This window comes from Schistocerca nitens, chromosome 1 (genome assembly GCF_023898315.1).
Source record: "Schistocerca nitens isolate TAMUIC-IGC-003100 chromosome 1, iqSchNite1.1, whole genome shotgun sequence".
Taxonomy (NCBI): domain Eukaryota; kingdom Metazoa; phylum Arthropoda; class Insecta; order Orthoptera; family Acrididae; genus Schistocerca; species Schistocerca nitens.
In genome coordinates, this window is record NC_064614.1 from 889,618,981 (window position 1) to 889,636,901 (window position 17,921).

Sequence of the window (17,921 nt, forward strand, 5' to 3'; positions counted from 1 at the left end):
TGGATTTCTTCAGATTATTGGTAACAGACGAATTGTTGCAACTTGTAGGTGACGAAACAAACGATAATGCAGTCAACATATTGCTGAGTGAAAATACAAAAGAGGGATCTAGGATCTGTAAATGGAAACCTCTAAGTGTAGGCATCATCATTACCGGTAAGTCAGTATAGAACATGATCCTACAGATCTTACAAGATCTTGACGTCGGCCTGTAACTCAGGTGTCTTAGGAGCATCGGCTCCGAGCGGTACCTGCCCTTTCAGAGTGTTACCGGCCTGCACTCGAGCGTTACCGGCGTGCACTCACATGTTGCCGGGACGCACTGGAGAGTTGCGCGCCTGCACCGATGCCACAGCGAAAGTGTTAAACAAGTCTACATTTTTCCAAGAGGAGGTCAAATACTGGGGCCAGATTCTCACTGATCATCAATATCACCCACAGACTTCTATGTGGCAACCATTAACTCACTTACAAAGTTAATTAATTAGAAACTTTCTTAGCGAAGTTATTATTATGCAAAAATTCATTCCCAAAGCTGTCAACTTCATGTATGCATTGAACTGGTCCTATTGTAAAGATGTTCAGTATCAATGGTCTTTTGACTGCAACAAGACATTTCACCCATTAATACAAAAGCTACATTCAGCTACCTTAAGTGGCCTACATTTTATGAAATACTTATTTTTCATCCAGCAGCAAATGCTCATCAGCAAGACATTGGCATTGTGTTGGCATACAGAGTGCTCATTTCTACTGAGTAACCTATTGTGTAGAATTCAAGAAGCTTGAATTTGGCACAAACCAATTACTTGTGAGTTGGAAAAGGGGCTTTTACAATCAGTTATCTGTTTTAAAAAATTCCAGTTATTCTTATATGGTACGAAGCTCCATTTAATACAAGATCATAAGCAACAAATGGTGACTTTTGGACTACAAAAGTCATTCTAACTTGATGGTGCAGCACTGGACATTTTCCTCGAGCTCTTTTAACTACAATAACTGCAAAACCTGTCAGATTCAGACTGTGTTCCAGACCAGAACTTGAACCCAAAAGCTTGCTTTTCATAGCCAGTGCTCTTACTGATAGAGCTGTGCAGGCACGGCTTAAGGCCTCTCCTCACAGCTTCAGTTCTGCCCATACCTCGCCATTTATCTTCAAACCATCATAAAAGCTCTTCTGCATCCCTTACTGGACTGGAGCCTAAATAAAATAACTTTTCCATTGACAGATACCAATGGCAGAGGTGATGTAGCTGGCTAGAATACAGCACACCACATACTCACACAATGATTTTAAATCACTCTGCTTTGCTCTCCCCCTCCAATCCAACCTCTCATCCTGTAAGACTCTGTATTGTGGTGTAACTTGTTGATTCTGTAGAAAAACATGTGCTACTTCTAACCACTCAGGCTGACAAAAGATGTTTGCGGAAAGTAGAAACGTTGTTTTGGTAGTTTTGAAGTGTGGAACCACTGTGCACTCTGTTTGTCATATGTAAAGATGGATGTAAAAGAAATTAGCTCTGAACATCAACAAGGCATGATGGCAAGTGAGCACATCTACCTGCTCGGGAGTGCCGTTTATGCTTTGGTGTTGCAGCTTGACAGTGCCTTGGAAGTCAAGAACAAAGGGTGCAGACGATAATGTTAATGCCAGAACAGTTGAAGAATATACATGAGAACTGTCAGTCTGAATGTCAGATCAGTAAATCAGTACATGCTGTGATCTGTTGTGAGGTACAAGTTTACCGAGATCTGTTTAATCCACAACTGTACATATCAGCCAGATGACCAGGTCGTGTATGGAGTGGAACCCATCAAACCAGAATGAAAATTGTCCCACTGCAGTATGTAACTACAAAACAGGCAACACTGTGAGCATGTGGAGCCCAAGAAAGAGCTGTGGGTGACTGATGTCTGGCCTCATAATCCAGTTCACTGAAATGAGCATCACAAAGTCTTTTTTACTCAAGCGTAGCCTTCTGAAAAAGGGATATTATAGAGAAATGGCGTAGCTACAGTGTAACCGCTGTTTCTGGAATGAGTTTCTCACTTTACAATGAAGTGAAGTGAGAAATCCATTCTAGCTACAAAACATGTTACAAATTGACATCATGTTATGCCAATACAGTGTGCTCCCTGCCGCCGTTGGATAAGCAGCTGCCATCAGAAAGTCGTATACTCCTAGCTCACTCATTTGTTACATAATTTAATTCTTAATTTCTTTGCGTGTTTTTGGTACTTGCATTGTTCAAATTCATAAATTTCGGGCGTATTATAGTATTTGAGAGTTGTAGCATCGCGTTTTAGTACCTGAGTAGTGTAAATTCGCGTAGTCTCCTTCCGCCGCCAAGCAGTGTGTCAGCAGTGCGCAAGTAGCAGCATTACTGCATTTAGTAGGCAATCTTGTATTTTAATAACCGTTTAAATTTTGTGTCGATTTGTTTGTGCTCTCTGTAGATTAGTTCAGACGTTCTTTGCACAACAGTTTTTAGCACGGATAGGGACTGCAACTGCTGTGTTCGGATGCAGGCTGAGTTGGCATCCCTTCGCTCCCAGCTTCAGGCAGTGTTGGCTTCGGTCACACAGCTTGAGGCTGTTGCCAATGGGCATCACTGTGGGGGTCCGGATGGGGCTTTGTCAGGGACGGCCAGCTCGTCCCACGCATCCCCCGATCGGACTACGACTGTGGCTGCCCGGAATACTGCCCACATTGAGGCTGATCCCTCACCTGTGGTAGAGTGGGAGGTCATCTCGAGGTGTGGCAGGGGGCGAAAGACATTCCGGGGGGCTGAACGGAAGGCCTCTCCAGTTTGTCTGACGAACCGGTTTCAGGCTCTGTCTCCGGCTGATACTGATGCTCGGCCGGAGATGGCTGCTTGTCCTGTTCCAGAGGTTGCCCCTCAGTCTGCAAGATCTACATCTACGTCCATACTCCGCAAGCCACCTGACGGTGTGTGGCGGGCAGTCACAGAGGGTGGGCTTACTGGTAGTTGGGAGCTCCAACGTCAGGCGCATAATGGGCCCCCTTAGGGATATGGCAGCAAGAGAGGGGAAGAAAACCAATGTGCACTCCGTGTGCATACCGGGGGGAGTCATTCCAGATGTGGAAAGGGTCCTTCCGGATGCCATGAAGGGTACAGGGTGCACCCATCTGCAGGTGGTCGCTCATGTCGGCACCAATGATGTGTGTCGCTGTGGATCAGAGGAAATCCTCTCTGGCTTCTGGCGGCTATCTGATTTGGTGAAGACTGCCAGTCTCGCTAGCGGGATGAAAGCAGAGCTCACCATCTGCAGCATCGTCGACATGACTGACTGTGGACCTTTGGTACAGAGGCGAGTGGAGGGTCTGAATCAGAGGCTGAGACGGTTCTGCGACCGTGTGGGCTGCAGATTCCTCGACTTGCGCCATAGGGTGGTTGGGTTTCGGGTTCCGCTGGATAGGTCAGGAGTCCACTACACGCAGCAAGCGGCTACACGGGTAGCAGGGGTTGTGTGGTGTGGACTGGGCGGTTTTTTAGGTTAGATGGCCTCGGGCAAGTACAGAAAGGGCAACAGCCTCAAAGGGTGCGGGGCAAAGTCAGGACATGCGGGGACCAAGCAGCAATCGGTATTGTAATTGTAAACTGTCGAAGCTGCATTGGTAAAGTACCGGAACTTCAAGCGCTGATAGAAAGCACCGAATCTGAAATCGTTACAGGTACGACCGAGTGAGGTGGCGCAGTGGTTAGCACACTGGACTCGCATTCGGGAGGACGACGGTTCAATCCCGTCTCCGGCCATCCTGATTTAGGTTTTCCGTGATTTCCCTAAATCGTTTCAGGCAAATGCCGGGACAGTTCCTTTGAAAGGGCACGGCCGATTTCCTTCCCAATCCTTCCCTAACCCAAGCTTGCGCTCCGTCTCTAATGTCCTCGTTGTCGACGGGACGTTAAACACTAGCCACCACCACCGTTACAGGTACAGAAAGCTGGCTGAAGCCAGAGATAAATTCAGCCGAAATTTTTACAAAGGCACAGACGGTGTTTAGAAAGGGTAGATTGCATGCAACCGGTCGTGGCATGTTTGTCGCTGTTAGTAGTAGTTTATCCTGTAGTGTAGTAGAAGTGGATAGTTCCTGTGAAATATTATGGGTGGAGGTTATACTCAACAACCGAGCTAGGTTACTAATTGGCTCCTTTTACCGACCTCCCGACTCAGCAGCATTAGTTGCAGAACAACTGAGAGAAAATTTGGAATACATTGCACATAAATTTTCTCAGCATATTATAGTCTTAGGTGGAGATTTCAATTTACCAGATATAGACTGGGACACTCAGATGTTTAGGACGGGTGGTAGGGACAGAGCATCGAGTGACATTATACTGAGTGCACTATCCAAAAATTACCTCGAGCAATTAAACAGAGAACCGACTCGTGGAGATAACATCTTGGACCGACTGATAACAAACAGACCCGAACTTTTCGACTCTGTAAGTGCAGAACAGGGAATCAGTGATCATAAGGCCGTTGCAGCATCCCTGAATATGGAAGTTAATAGGAATATAAAAAAAGGGAGGAAGGTTTATCTGTTTAGCAAGAGTAATAGAAGGCAGATTTCAGACTACCTAACAGATCAAAACGAAAATTTCTGTTCTGACACTGACAATGTTGAGTGTTTATGGAAAAAGTTTAAGGCAATTGTAAAATGCGTTTTAGACAGGTACGTGCCGAGTAAAACTGTGAGGGACGGGAAAAACCCATCGTGGGTCAACAACAAAGTTAGGAAACTACTGCGAAAGCAAAGAGAGCTTCACTCCACGTTTAAACGCAACCAAAACCTCTCAGGCAAACAGAACCTAAACAATGTCAAAGTTAGCGTAAGGAGGGCTATGCGTGAAGCATTCAGTGAATTCGAAAGTAAAATTCTATGTACCGACTTGACAGAAAATCCTAGGAAGTTCTGGTCTTACGTTAAATCAGTAAGTGGCTCGAAGCAGCATATCCAGACACTCCGGGATGATGATGGCATTGAAACAGAGGATGACACGTGTAAAGCTGAAAAACTAAACACCTTTTTCCAAAGCTGTTTCACAGAGGAAGACCGCACTGCAGTTCCTTCTCTAAATCCTCGCACAAACGAACAAATGGCTGACATCGAAATAAGTGTCCAAGGAATAGAAAAGCAACTGGAATCACTCAACAGAGGAAAGTCCACTGGACCTGATGGGATACCAATTCGATTCTACACAGAGTACGCGAAAGAACTTGCCCCCCTTCTAACAGCCGTGTACCGCAATTCTCTAGAGGAGCGGAAGGTTCCAAATGATTGGAAAAGCGCACAGGTAGTCCCAGTCTTCAAGAAGGGTCATCAAGCAGATGCGGAAAACTATAGACCTATATCTCTGACATCGATCTGTTGTAGAATTTTAGAACATGTTTTTTGCTCGAGTATCATGTCGTTTTTGGAAACCCAGAATCTACTCTGCAGGAATCAACATGGATTCCAGAAAAAGCGATCGTGTGAGACCCAACACGCTTTGTTTGTTCATGAGACCCAGAAAATATTAGATACAGGCTCCCAGGTAGATGCTATTTTCCTTGACTTCCGGAAGGCGTTCGATACAGTTCCGCACTGTCGCCTGATAAACAAAGTAAGAGCCTATGGAATATCAGACCAGCTGTGTGGCTGGATTGAAGAGTTTTTAGCAGACAGAACACAGCATGTTGTTATCAATGAAGAGACGTCTACAGACATTAAAGTAACCTCTGGCGTGCCACAGGGGAGTGTTATGGGACCATTGCTTTTCACAATATACACTCCTGGAAATGGAAAAAAGAACACATTGACACCGGTGTGTCAGACCCACCATACTTGCTCCGGACACTGCGAGAGGGCTGTACAAGCAATGATCACACGCACGGCACAGCGGACACACCAGGAACCGCAAAGTTGGCCGTCGAATGGCGCTAGCTGCGCAGCATTTGTGCACCGCCGCCGTCAGTGTCAGCCAGTTTGCCGTGGCATACGGAGCTCCATCGCAGTCTTTAACACTGGTAGCATGCCGCGACAGCGTGGACATGAACCGTATGTGCAGTTGACGGACTTTGAGCGAGGGCGTATAGTGGGCATGCGGGAGGCCGGGTGGACGTACCGCCGAATTGCTCAACACGTGGGGCGTGAGGTCTCCACAGTACATCGATGTTGTCGCCAGTGGTCGGCGGAAGGTGCACATGCCCGTTGACCTGGGACCGGACCGCAGCGACGCACGGATGCACGCCAAGACCGTAGGATCCTACGCAGTGCCGTAGGGGACCGCACCGCCACTTCCCAGCAAATTAGGGACACTGTTGCTCCTGGGGTATCGGCGAGGACCATTCGCAACCGTCTCCATGAAGCTGGGCTACGGTCCCGCACACCGTTAGGCCGTCTTCCGCTCACGCCCCAACATCGTGCAGCCCGCCTCCAGTGGTGTCACGACAGGCGTGAATGGAGGGACGAATGGAGACGTGTCGTCTTCAGCGATGAGAGTCGCTTCTGCCTTGGTGCCAATGATGGTCGTATGCGTGTTTGGCGCCGTGCAGGTGAGCACCACAATCAGGACTGCATACGACCGAGGCACACAGGGCCAACACCCGGCATCATGGTGTGGGGAGCGATCTCCTACACTGGCCGTACACCACTGGTGATCGTCGAGGGGACACTGAATAGTGCACGGTACATCCAAACCGTCATCGAACCCATCGTTCTACCATTCCTAGACCGGCAAGGGAACTTGCTGTTCCAACAGGACAATGCACGTCCGCATGTATCCCGTGCCACCCAACGTGCTCTAGAAGGTGTAAGTCAACTACCCTGGCCAGCAAGATCCCCGGATCTGTCCCCCATTGAGCATGTTTGGGACTGGATGAAGCATCGTCTCACGCGGTCTACACGTCCAGCACGAACGCTGGTCCAACTGAGGCGCCAGGTGGAAATGGCGTGGCAAGCCGTTCCACAGGACTACATCCAGCATCTCTACGATCGTCTCCATGGGAGAATAGCAGCCTGCATTGCTGCGAAAGGTGGATATACACTGTACTAGTGCCGACATTGTGCATGCTCTGTTGCCTGTGTCTACGTGGCTGTGGTTCTGTCAGTGTGATCATGTGATGTATCTGACCCCAGGAATGTGTCAATAAAGTTTCCCCTTCCTGGGACAATGAATTCACGGTGTTCTTATTTCAATTTCCAGGAGTGTATATAAATGACCTAGTAGATAGTGTCGGAAGTTCCATGCGGCTTTTCACGGATGATGCTGTAGTATACAGAGAAGTTGCAGCATTAGAAAATTGTAGCGAAATGCAGGAAGATCTTCAGCGGATAGGCAATTGGTGCAGGGAGTGGCAACTGACCCTTAACATAGACAAATGTAATGTATTGCAAATACATAGAAAGAAGGATCCTTTATTGTATGATTATATGATAGCGGAACAAACACTGGAAGGAGTTACTTCTGTAAAATATCTGGGAGTATGCATGCAGAACGATTTGAAGTGGAATGATCATATAAAATTAATTGTTTGTAAGGCGGGTACCAGGTTGAGATTCATTGGGAGAGTCCTTAGAAAATGTAGTCCATCAACAAAGGAGGTGGCTTACAAAACAATCGTTCGACCTATACTTGAGTATAGCTCAACAGTGTGGGATCCGTACCAGATCGGGTTGACTGAGGAAATAGAGAAGATCCAAAGAAGAGCGGCATGTTTCGTCACAGGGTTATTTGGTAACCGTGATAGCGTTACGGAGATGTTTAGCAAACTCAAGTGGCAGACTATGCAAGAGAGGCGCTCTGCATCGCGGTGTAGCTTGCTCGCCAGGTTTCGAGAGGGTGCATTTCTGGATGAGGTATCGAATATATTGCTTCCCCCTACTTATACCTCCTGAGGAGATCACGAATGTAAAATTAGAGAGATTCGAGCACGCATGGAGGCTTTCAGACAGTCGTTCTTCCCGCGAACCATTTGCGACTGGAATAGAAAAGGGAGGTAATGACAGTGGCACGTAAAGTGCCCTCCGCCACACACTGTTGGGTGGCTTGCGGAGTATAAATGTAGGTGTAGATGTAGATATTCTTTAGCACCTCTCTAAGGGCTCGGATTTCATATTCAGCAAGAAAGAATTTGTCTATTTTAAGCCAGACGATAACCTCAAGTTGTAACAAAAGGTTTTCTTTTCGTTTCACATACCATTGTGGATTCCACTGCTGGTGATTCACTGCTGGTACAAGGTTGAACAGAGAAGGCATCAAAAGAGTTGATTTCTGTGCTATTCCACATCTAGCACAATGGTTTAGCAGAGCACCTAGTCCACACTAGAGATTCAGATAACCAAGGCATTCAGCAAAACTTCAACAGAGGTCACACTTATACCCACCTTGAATACATATATGGCCAGACCACAACTATGCTATGTCTCCTTCTCATACTCACCTTGCACAGGCATCCAAAATCTGCTCTCACCTCTGTATGGATGTGGTCTTTTGGCAGGCATCTGATACCATGCATGGCAACTTCGTGTGTACTGTAGTAACTAAAAGTGACACTTTCAGGTACCACTCCAACCAGTTATGCCCACTGTGCCTCATCCATCAATCACACAGTCTTTCCAACAGGTGGCTGTACCCACATAAAGGTATATCCCAGCCAACAATCCAATATGACATTTAACATTTACTATCTCCACTGCTACCGCAGCTATGTCCAAGAAGAGCACTTCAGAGCATGTGTCACTGCAATACTGTCCCTCAGCTGTTGTCATTGTACTTGTGCGTGCCAATACTTTGTTATGAAATGTCAGGTGCATTACAACCAGGCCCTTTGACCCCTCATACCGCTTGTGCTCAAGACTTGGGCAGGCTGGTGGAAGATTTCACAGATACCAGTTTCCTCCACTGAGTGAGGTGATGCAGTACTTAAAAAGTGGATATATACTGTGAGTACAGGAGGGGAAAGGTTATTTACAACTAGTAAAGAAACCAGACTGCAGTTATAAGAGTTGACAGACATGAAAGGGAGTGGTTGAGAAGGGAGTGAGAGTAATGTTAGTGAATATGTGCACTGAGAAAGCAATAAACAAAACAAAGGACAAATTTGGAAAATGAATAGCTCAGGGAGAAGAAATAAAAACTTTGATTTTTACTGATGGCATTGCGATTCTGTCAGAGGCAACAAAAGAACTTCGAATGACAGTTGAATAAAATGAATCATGCCTTGAAAAAGGTTACAAGATGAACATCACAAAAGTAAAACAAAGGTAATGGAATGGAATTGAATGAAATTAGGCAATGATGAGGAAATTAGGTTAGGATGTGAGACCCTAAAAGTGATACATAAATTTTGCAATTTTGACAGTAATATAACTGACGATGACTGAAATAGAGAGGATATAAAATATAGAATGGCTAGAGCATGGTAAGTATTTCTGAAAAAGAGGAATTTTTTTAAACTCTAATATACATTAAATGTTAAGAAGTATTTATGGAAGATATTTTTCTGGAGTATTATATGAAAAGGAAACATTTATTCAAGAAAACTATAAAATTATGAGATAGAATGGCTGGCCCTGATACACACATTTAAAAGTGCATATACTATCCTAGCTTTTGCAACTAACAGTTCCTTCTTCAGCAAGAAGAGAGAGGTAGATTTGGAAAGATTAAAAAGGAAAGGGCAAATCACTCAAATTCCATATTAAGAGGGATGTGCCTGTTGTAAGAATGAGGGGAGACAAAGATGTCTCATCTTGTGTCCAAGTGAGCTATTCTTCCTTTTTAACCTTCCCAAACCTATCCTCCTCTTCCTTCTGATGGAGGAACTATTAGTTCCAAAAGATTGGATTAAAAATTATATGCATTCACAGCTATATGTGTTTTACCATGTGAAAAAATGAACATATTTACTGTGTTTTGATAATGTGTTGATTATTCTGACTCATGGATCATGTTCAAAACATTTTTTTTTTTATTTTTCATAGAGGGAATATTATAATTTTCTTTTGTAATTCATTTCATCATCACTTGAAATACATCTCATCAGACTGCTTTGAGGTAAGTAAATAGAACCAAGAAATGTCAATTCAATAACTTTCACTGATATGTTACAGATAAATAAAGTGACATAGCCCTTCCCTCACCCTAAATCATACATATGGAAAGTGAAAGGCACACAGCATTTTTAAACTTTTGATTTCTTTACTTTGAAAGTGAGGTGGAAGAAACTCATTTTAGGAGTTAAAAAGGGACAAAGCAGAATCAGGTCGCTCATCTTGAATTTATGATGGAAGCATGTGGGAAAAATGAGCATATTATGAAGATTAGATAGAAATTTCTTTCATGACCACACATCAACAGGAACAAAGCAGAATGAGACAAGATGGAAATTAACAACAAAATTACTGCATATAGGAGACATCTCATACATGCTTGGTAATTCATTGTTAATTTCCATTATATCCTGTCTTACTGTACCTCTATAATCCATGGTTATTAACTTTCCTGTCTTTTAGTAAGGTGAAAGAATCTGAAATGCTACGAGTCTTTCACTTTTTGTGAGTGATTGTTTACTGATCAGTTGCCACTGGCAGGTATACATTATATACTATCCTATAGATGAGTAGAATTTTGTATTAGACATATTAATAAGTGAAGTTTTTTATAATATCATAAATATGATAAATATATTTACCTTCTCATGGAGAATCAGTCTCCTAGTGGAGGTACAGCGCTGTCCAGCAGTGCCTACACATGCAAATACCACAGAACGGACAACCATTTCCAGATCAGCATCTGCATCTACAATAATAGCATTGTTTCCTCCAAGTTCTAGCAGATGTTTACCAAACCTTTCTTGCACCTGCAATGCAACCTAAAAATCAAATCAACCAATAATTAGTTTTTTAGTAAGATAACAAATATTATTCATATAAAAAAGTGACACAGGTACATAAATTACAATAGGTAAAATTATCCCCAATGTCTCCCTGTGACCACTGTTCTACACACAAAGCAATTAATGAATGGTTCTGGGTGCAGTGTTAAACTTTAATCTTCTGTGTGTTCTTTTGTAGATCTACTGACTTCCCTGGCAGTGCTTCTATGATACCAAAGGGTTGGAAATCTTCAACAAAAGATTAAAGTGAGTCATGGAACAAACCTGATTTTGTATAAGATGGATGAAATATTATTAAAATCAATGACTATAGATTTTTGCACCTTACTTTCTTTCCTCCTACTGCTCCTATTTCTTCAGCATCCTAGCTGAACCTGTAGTACCAGTATTGTAGCTCGACGGGAGTATGAGTTTCATCAGATGGAGTGAGCAAAACAAAAACGGAGATAGGGAGCAAGAGGAAGAATTGGGGAAGAGTGGGTGATAAACTGAAGAGAGAAGCAGTGGGCACACAGGATAAGAATGTGGCACCAGTAAGCTCATTCTGACCTCAGGCTGAGGAAACTGTGCACATGGCATAATGATGTGATTTGGGATGGAGAGATAGAATAGAGAAAAAGGGAGCCTATGGAGAGAAAGGTGAAAGTTCAGGATGAGTGAAGTCTGGGTTGTGGAGGTGGAGGTGGGTGTGGGGCATGTGGCTAGCAGAGACTGAGGCCAGAGGAGTGATGGGATCAAACAATGTGTTGTGAACACAATTTCCATCTACATAATTTGGGGAATCTGGTGGTGTGGGGAAGGACTGAGATGGCACAAGTTGTGAAGAAGCCATTGAAATCAAGCATTTTGTGCTCATTAGTGTGTTTTGCCATTGGTTGGTCAACTTTGCCCTTGGCCACAGTTTTTCAGCGGCCATTCATTCATTTAGTCAGCTAGTTGGTGATCATGCCCATATAAAATTCTATGCAGAAGTTACAGCAAAGCTGGTATCTGAAATGAGAAAAAGAGAGAAGTAAAAAGACTGTGGGTGCGTAGTTGGAATAGAGTGCAGGTTAGTGCTGGAATGCAAACGGGGAATGGGATAGATGGGTGAAGGACAGTGACTAATGAAGGTTGAGGCCAGGAGGGTTACAGAAACATAGAATACATTGCAGCAAGAGTTCCGACCAGAACAATCCAGAAAATCTGGTGTTGGGAGGAGAGATCCAGATGGCACAGGTTGTGTAGCAATCATTAAAATGAAGAACAGTATGTTGGGCAGTATTCTAGGTTCCTACATTAGCAACAGGATGGTCCAGCCATTTCTTGGCCACAATTTGTCGGTGGCCATTCATGAAGACAGACAGGTTGTTGGTTGTCATGCCCACATAGAACGAAGTACAGTGGTTGCAGCTTAGCTTGTAGATCATATGACAGTGTGACAGGTAGCCCTGTCTTTGATGGGATAGATGTTGCTTGCAACTGGACTAGAGTAGGTGGTGATGGTAGCATGTTTGGGACAGGTCTTGTAACTAGTGCTATTACAGGGATATGAGCCATGAGACAAAGGGTTGGGAGCAGGGGTTGTGTAGGGATGGACGAGGAGATTGTATATGTTGTCTGTTTGAGAAGAAGGCCTTCTAGCTGATAGCTAATGTGTTTAGTAGTCTTTTTGTTGTGCCTGTCTGCAGCTCACCATCTCGACTATATGGTAAGTGGCAAGCTATTCTTTCCACAATATTGTCATTTTGAGAAAGTAGTGGATACGAGTGAAGAGGTTGACAATCCTGGATGATAATGGGTGATGTGGGCAGCACTCCTTTGCAGCTGGTTCCTTAGGTGCTCAGAGTATTGGGGGTATGTCACAGAAACCAGGGCCAAGTTTGGGGGACAGTGCCTGTCTGTGAAGGTCTTTGTAAGCTGTATCAGTGGCAGAGACCATGGACATTGTAGGTTTGGCAGCTTCACAGTAAACACGTAACTAAGCCATGTGACCTCCGGGCACACTGTTTGGCTGCCTGAGGAACTACCAATATGACAGTACAACTGGCCATAGATGACGTGAAAGCCAATCCTCTTTAGACAGCTGCCTTAAGCAGATCACTGTCAGCTGCACCAAGCCAACATCTGCTCGCTGCCATTGCCACTGTCACTGGATTCTGAGTATGGCATCATTCTAGTCTGTTGGACTCTGCTGAATTTGTCCTCTTGACCTGCTGCATTGCTGTGTGAATGTGACTTCGTCAGCAATGCTTGACAACAGAAACATATCCTCTGGATATTTTGCTTTTGTGGTCTAACGACTCGCTCACATTATCAGGAGCCACATATTAATTCCTGTGAAAGATGCTGACTTTCTGGGACTTCGGGTGCCAGTCCCTTCTAGTTCATTTACATTCTTGTGGAGCACAATTTTTTTTGTCATACATGGGGATCCAGAAATTTAAATTGTATTAATGTTCAGTGACCAGTGAAGACAGTAACTGAATAAGTCTTTATTTATTACTTCAGAATACAGCGAATAGTGATGAGGCATTACTCTCATGTGTGCAAGACTGCCACAGTAACAGTGACCATAAACATTACACTTGGAGGACAGTATCTATATCTAGATAGCTGATAAGAACAAGACAATGTGTCAAAGATGGATATAGCATTTGTTAATCTCATCAAAAACAGCAAAAATAACTGGAACTGTGTGAAAAACAATAAGAGCAACAGGAGAAGCTGAGATTACAACAGCAGCACCAGCAACAATTGCAGTGTGATTTACATTAGCAGCAGAAAATGGAACAGCAACAGAAGCAACATAATGAGCAAATGTTGTCTCACTCCAAGGTGGTTCCACTCCTCCAGCACAGTCACACTGGTTGCACCCTCTGTGTTCAATAGTGAGTGTTACAAAGTAGTTCATAGATGGCATACCTATGCCATCATCTCACGATGGGACATATTACTGATGCCACTTGTCACCAAGACTACTTCCTTGCTTGGACCAGAAGCATGTCAAATGATACCGAAGGTCCCTCCCAGGAACCTTTTTACCTTCACTCTGGATGAACTCATGGAGAGACTGTCAAAATACTTTGACTACCAAATGCATATTGTATCATTGTGCTAAGTTAATGCTGTGAATTCAATGCCACAGCAGATGGTAATGCTAAACCATATGCAAGTAGCCTCATATAAGAAATATTGATTCAAATACACCTGATCATCAAGTCCGTATCAGCATCATTAAGTTACCAGATCCTAGTTGTGAAGAATTCCTAACCATTTGAAATATGATGTTGTATCTGACACACATCACCTTCATAGTATCAACCAACAACTGCCCTGGCCATCCAGTAAGTTTACATCAGGTTGGGGACAATTCTGTCATTTACAGAGCACCAGAAGACAGACTGCAAAGCCCTCACCACCAATAGAGGTTGGCACCATCTACATGAGGGAGGAAAGATGCCAAGACAAGTACCTATTGGTACATGTTCACACTGGCAACCATCAGGTACCATTTGAATTGGATGCTGACACTACAGCAACATTTTTCTCCATAGAGATGTATAGACAATTAAGTCCTGCCCTCTCCTGTCATGGATCATGCCTCTGCTTAGGAATGACGAAGTACCAATTACAGTTTTAGGCACATACAGATCAGTTACCTGCTGGTTGTAGAGTGTACTAGTAACTCGTAAGGATGTCCCAAGCATATTTGGCATGGCCTGTTTTAATGCATTCCATTTCTCGATTCCCCCAGGAGGCTCGCCACTCTTTGGCGGGTTTATGCTTGGCTATTACGGGGCCCCAACCTTTGCAGCATCTTTTCCCTTCCGTATTGCATTTCTATTCTCTTACTATTCTTTTTCCCCTCCCTTGGGGATCATGTCTGGGGTATTATTGGGAATGTTCCGCATTGTCTGTCGCGACATGAGAACAGTCTCGCCACTGTTTATCATTCCCTTTTCCTTTCTTTGTTTCTCTTCTCCTATCCTTCCTCTGCTATGGTGTTTGAGGTTCCTCTTTTTCTTCTTCCACCCTCTTTGCTTCTGAAGGCTAGCCCCTGTGTCTGATGTGTAACAGGTGACTGGGTAACATGAAATTCCCATCCCCGGGTCGATAGTTAGGGTTTGCACTTACCTCCTGGTACAGGCCAGGGCCAGCGAGGGGTAATTGCCTGAGCTGCTACCTTTCCAAACTGCCGATTGGTCCCTCTCTAAGGTGTTTGGGAGGTGTGACCTGAGGTGTGAACAATCACCTAAGGTGAGTGCACCCCCTTATGAAGGGGGTCCCCATTGGAATGAGAGCACCATTGGAGATGCTGGCAATCATGGGGGATTTTTTGCAATGAGCCAATCATCTTCACAATCAACATCTACAAAAAATAAATGGAATGAGGCTAACAATTCGAAGATCCTTCCAGCTGCATCACGGTTCCTCGTGGATTCACGTACTGAAGACAGTCAGTCCTTCACAATGATAAAACTGTTTATTATTCAGAAAGGTGTTGTTGCAATTGCCGTCCCTGTGAAATCCTGCTCTAATTTATGGAATAGCACTTTGCTTTTGGAGACTACTTCTGCTTCTCAAGCACAACTGCTTGTCACCTCACTTCTCCACAGCTATCTTGTTCCTGTTGAGGCCCATAGAACTTTGAATTCTTCCTGTGGTGTTATTTACACTAGGCTGCTCAACGGTCTGACTGAGACTGAAATCCAATCCAATCCTCCCTGATCAGGGAGTCATTGCCATACATTGGGTGCTGAAAAAGATAGATTCCTCCTTAGTGCCCACACATATCTATTTCTCACCTTTCATAGAGTGGTGCTTCCATCCAAGATCAAAGCAGACTATGAAATTATCACAGTCCGACCGTACATTCTGAACCCAATGCATTGCTACCAGTGTCATCGTTTCAACCACACTAGAACGTCTTGTCGACATCCAGCTTTACTCTTCCCTCGCAACCTTCAAAGAACAAAATTTCCCCAGTTGTGATGAGTAAGTGGAATATCTTACAAATGTTAGCCGGCCGCGGTAGTCTAGCAGCTCTAGGTGCTCAGTCAGGAACCGCGTGACTGCTACGGTCGCAGGTTCGAATCCTGCCTCGGGCATGGATGTGTGTGCTGTCCTTAGGTTAGTTAGGTTTAAGTAGTTCTAAGTTCTAGGGGACTTACGACCACAGATGTTGAGTCCCATAGTGCTCAGAGCCATTTTTTTACAAATGTTATCCTTGCCACTGCAGAACGTTCCGTTCCTCGCACTTCCTCTTTACCATACTATGTCCCAGTCCATTGGTAGGTTGAGGCATGCTGTGACACAATTTGAACACTGAGACATGCTCGCCATATTCTTAACTGTTATTCTACAATGGCAAACTGCATTTGCTACAAACAAATGCGAGCATAGCGTCATTATGTTCTTCGGGATAGCAAAAAAGCTGGCTGGATTTCACTCACTAGTTCTTTTAACAGTTCCGCCCCTTCCTCTGTTGAGTGGGCCAAACTCCGACAGCTCTCTCGGACCAAGATCCATTCTCCAATTTCTGGCCTGACACTAGCAGACGATGTCATACCGGACCCTATTGCTATCTCCAACACCTTGGGCCGCCATTTCACGGAAATTTTGAGCTCTTCCCACTATTACCCTGCCTTCTTCCATTGGAAACAAGTGGAGAAGGCTCAGGCAATACCCTTCTCTTCTCAGAATTGTGAGTGCTACAATGTCGCCTTTACTATGAGGAAGTTTGACCATGCTCTCAGTTCATCCTGATCCTGCACCTCAGGGTCAGACACAGTCCACATTCAGATGTTGCAGCACCTTTCTCTTGTGTGCAATCACTTTCTGCTTAATGCGTACAACCGCATCTGGGCAGAGGGCACATTTTCCGGACACTGGCATGAAGCCACCGTCATACCCATACCTAAGCCCGGTAAGGACAAACACCTTCCTTCTAGCTACCGCCCTATCTCTCTCACCAGCTGTGTTTGTCAGGAGATGGAACCTATGATTCATGCTCGGCTGATATGGTGGCTCGAGTCTTGCAATTTACTAATCATTGATCAGTGTGGATTTTGAGCACACCGTTCTGCAGGTGACCAACTCATCACTATGTCCACCCATGTCATGAATGTTTTTCTGTGGAAATCCCAGACTGTGGCCATGTTTTTCGATTTGGAGGAGGCCTACGACACCCGCTGGGGAACTGGTATCCTTCGTACTCCCTACACGTGGGACTTCTGTGGCCACTTGCCCCATTTCCTTGAGGAATTTTTAAAAGATTGAGTTTTCAAGGTGTGTGTGGCATCTGCCTTGTCAGACACCTTTATCCAGGAAAATCGTGTGCCTCAGAGTTCTGCTCTGAGTGTCATCCTCTTTGCTATCTCCATTAACCCTATAATAATGTTTCTTCTGCCGGGCATCTCCGGCTCCCTTTTCATTAATGATTTTGCCATCTGTTGCAGTTCTCCATTGCTCTGTCTCATTGAGCGGTGTCTTAGTGATGTCTCGATCATCTTCACTCATGGAGCATCGACAATGGCTTTCATTCTTCCACTGACAAAACCATTTGTATGAATTTGGGATAGTGCAATTGGTTTCTCCGACCATCTTTACATCTTGGGTCTGTTGCTCTTCCACTGAAACTACAAAATCCCTGGGGCTCATGGTCAATGGGAAACTTTCTTGGTCCTCCCATGTGTTTTACCTGACAGTCCGCTGTACGCGGTCCCTCAATGTCCAACATGTCCTCAGTGTTCTGCAGTACAGATCACACCACCCTCCTCCGTTTGTACTGGGCTCTTGTCTGTTCTAAGGTAGACTATGGGTGCTTTGTTTATGCATCTTATGCCATTTCATCACTATCCACCATTGTGGCATCCAGTTGGCCCCTGGCGCGTTTACAATAGCCCGGTTGAGAGTCTGTATGCCGAAGCTGCTGAACTACCACTGTCCTACTGCTGTGACTTTCTCCTCAGCAGGTATGCATGCCATTTGTCCACCATGTGGCCACCCATTCTGTACCTCCTTCTTCGATG

The 17,921-nt window shown here is 44.6% G+C and overlaps 1 protein-coding gene across 1 annotated transcript in view; it reads right to left on the bottom strand.

The window, feature by feature from the left end:
* The window catches only part of LOC126191637 (alpha-aminoadipic semialdehyde dehydrogenase-like), an 81,934-nt gene that overhangs the window by 17,868 nt on the left and 46,145 nt on the right, over nucleotides 1–17,921 (bottom strand). The window contains exon 5 of the mRNA XM_049932540.1: nucleotides 10,705–10,884. Coding sequence (XP_049788497.1) covers nucleotides 10,705–10,884 — 180 coding nt within the window. The remainder of the gene's footprint in view (nucleotides 1–10,704; nucleotides 10,885–17,921) is intronic.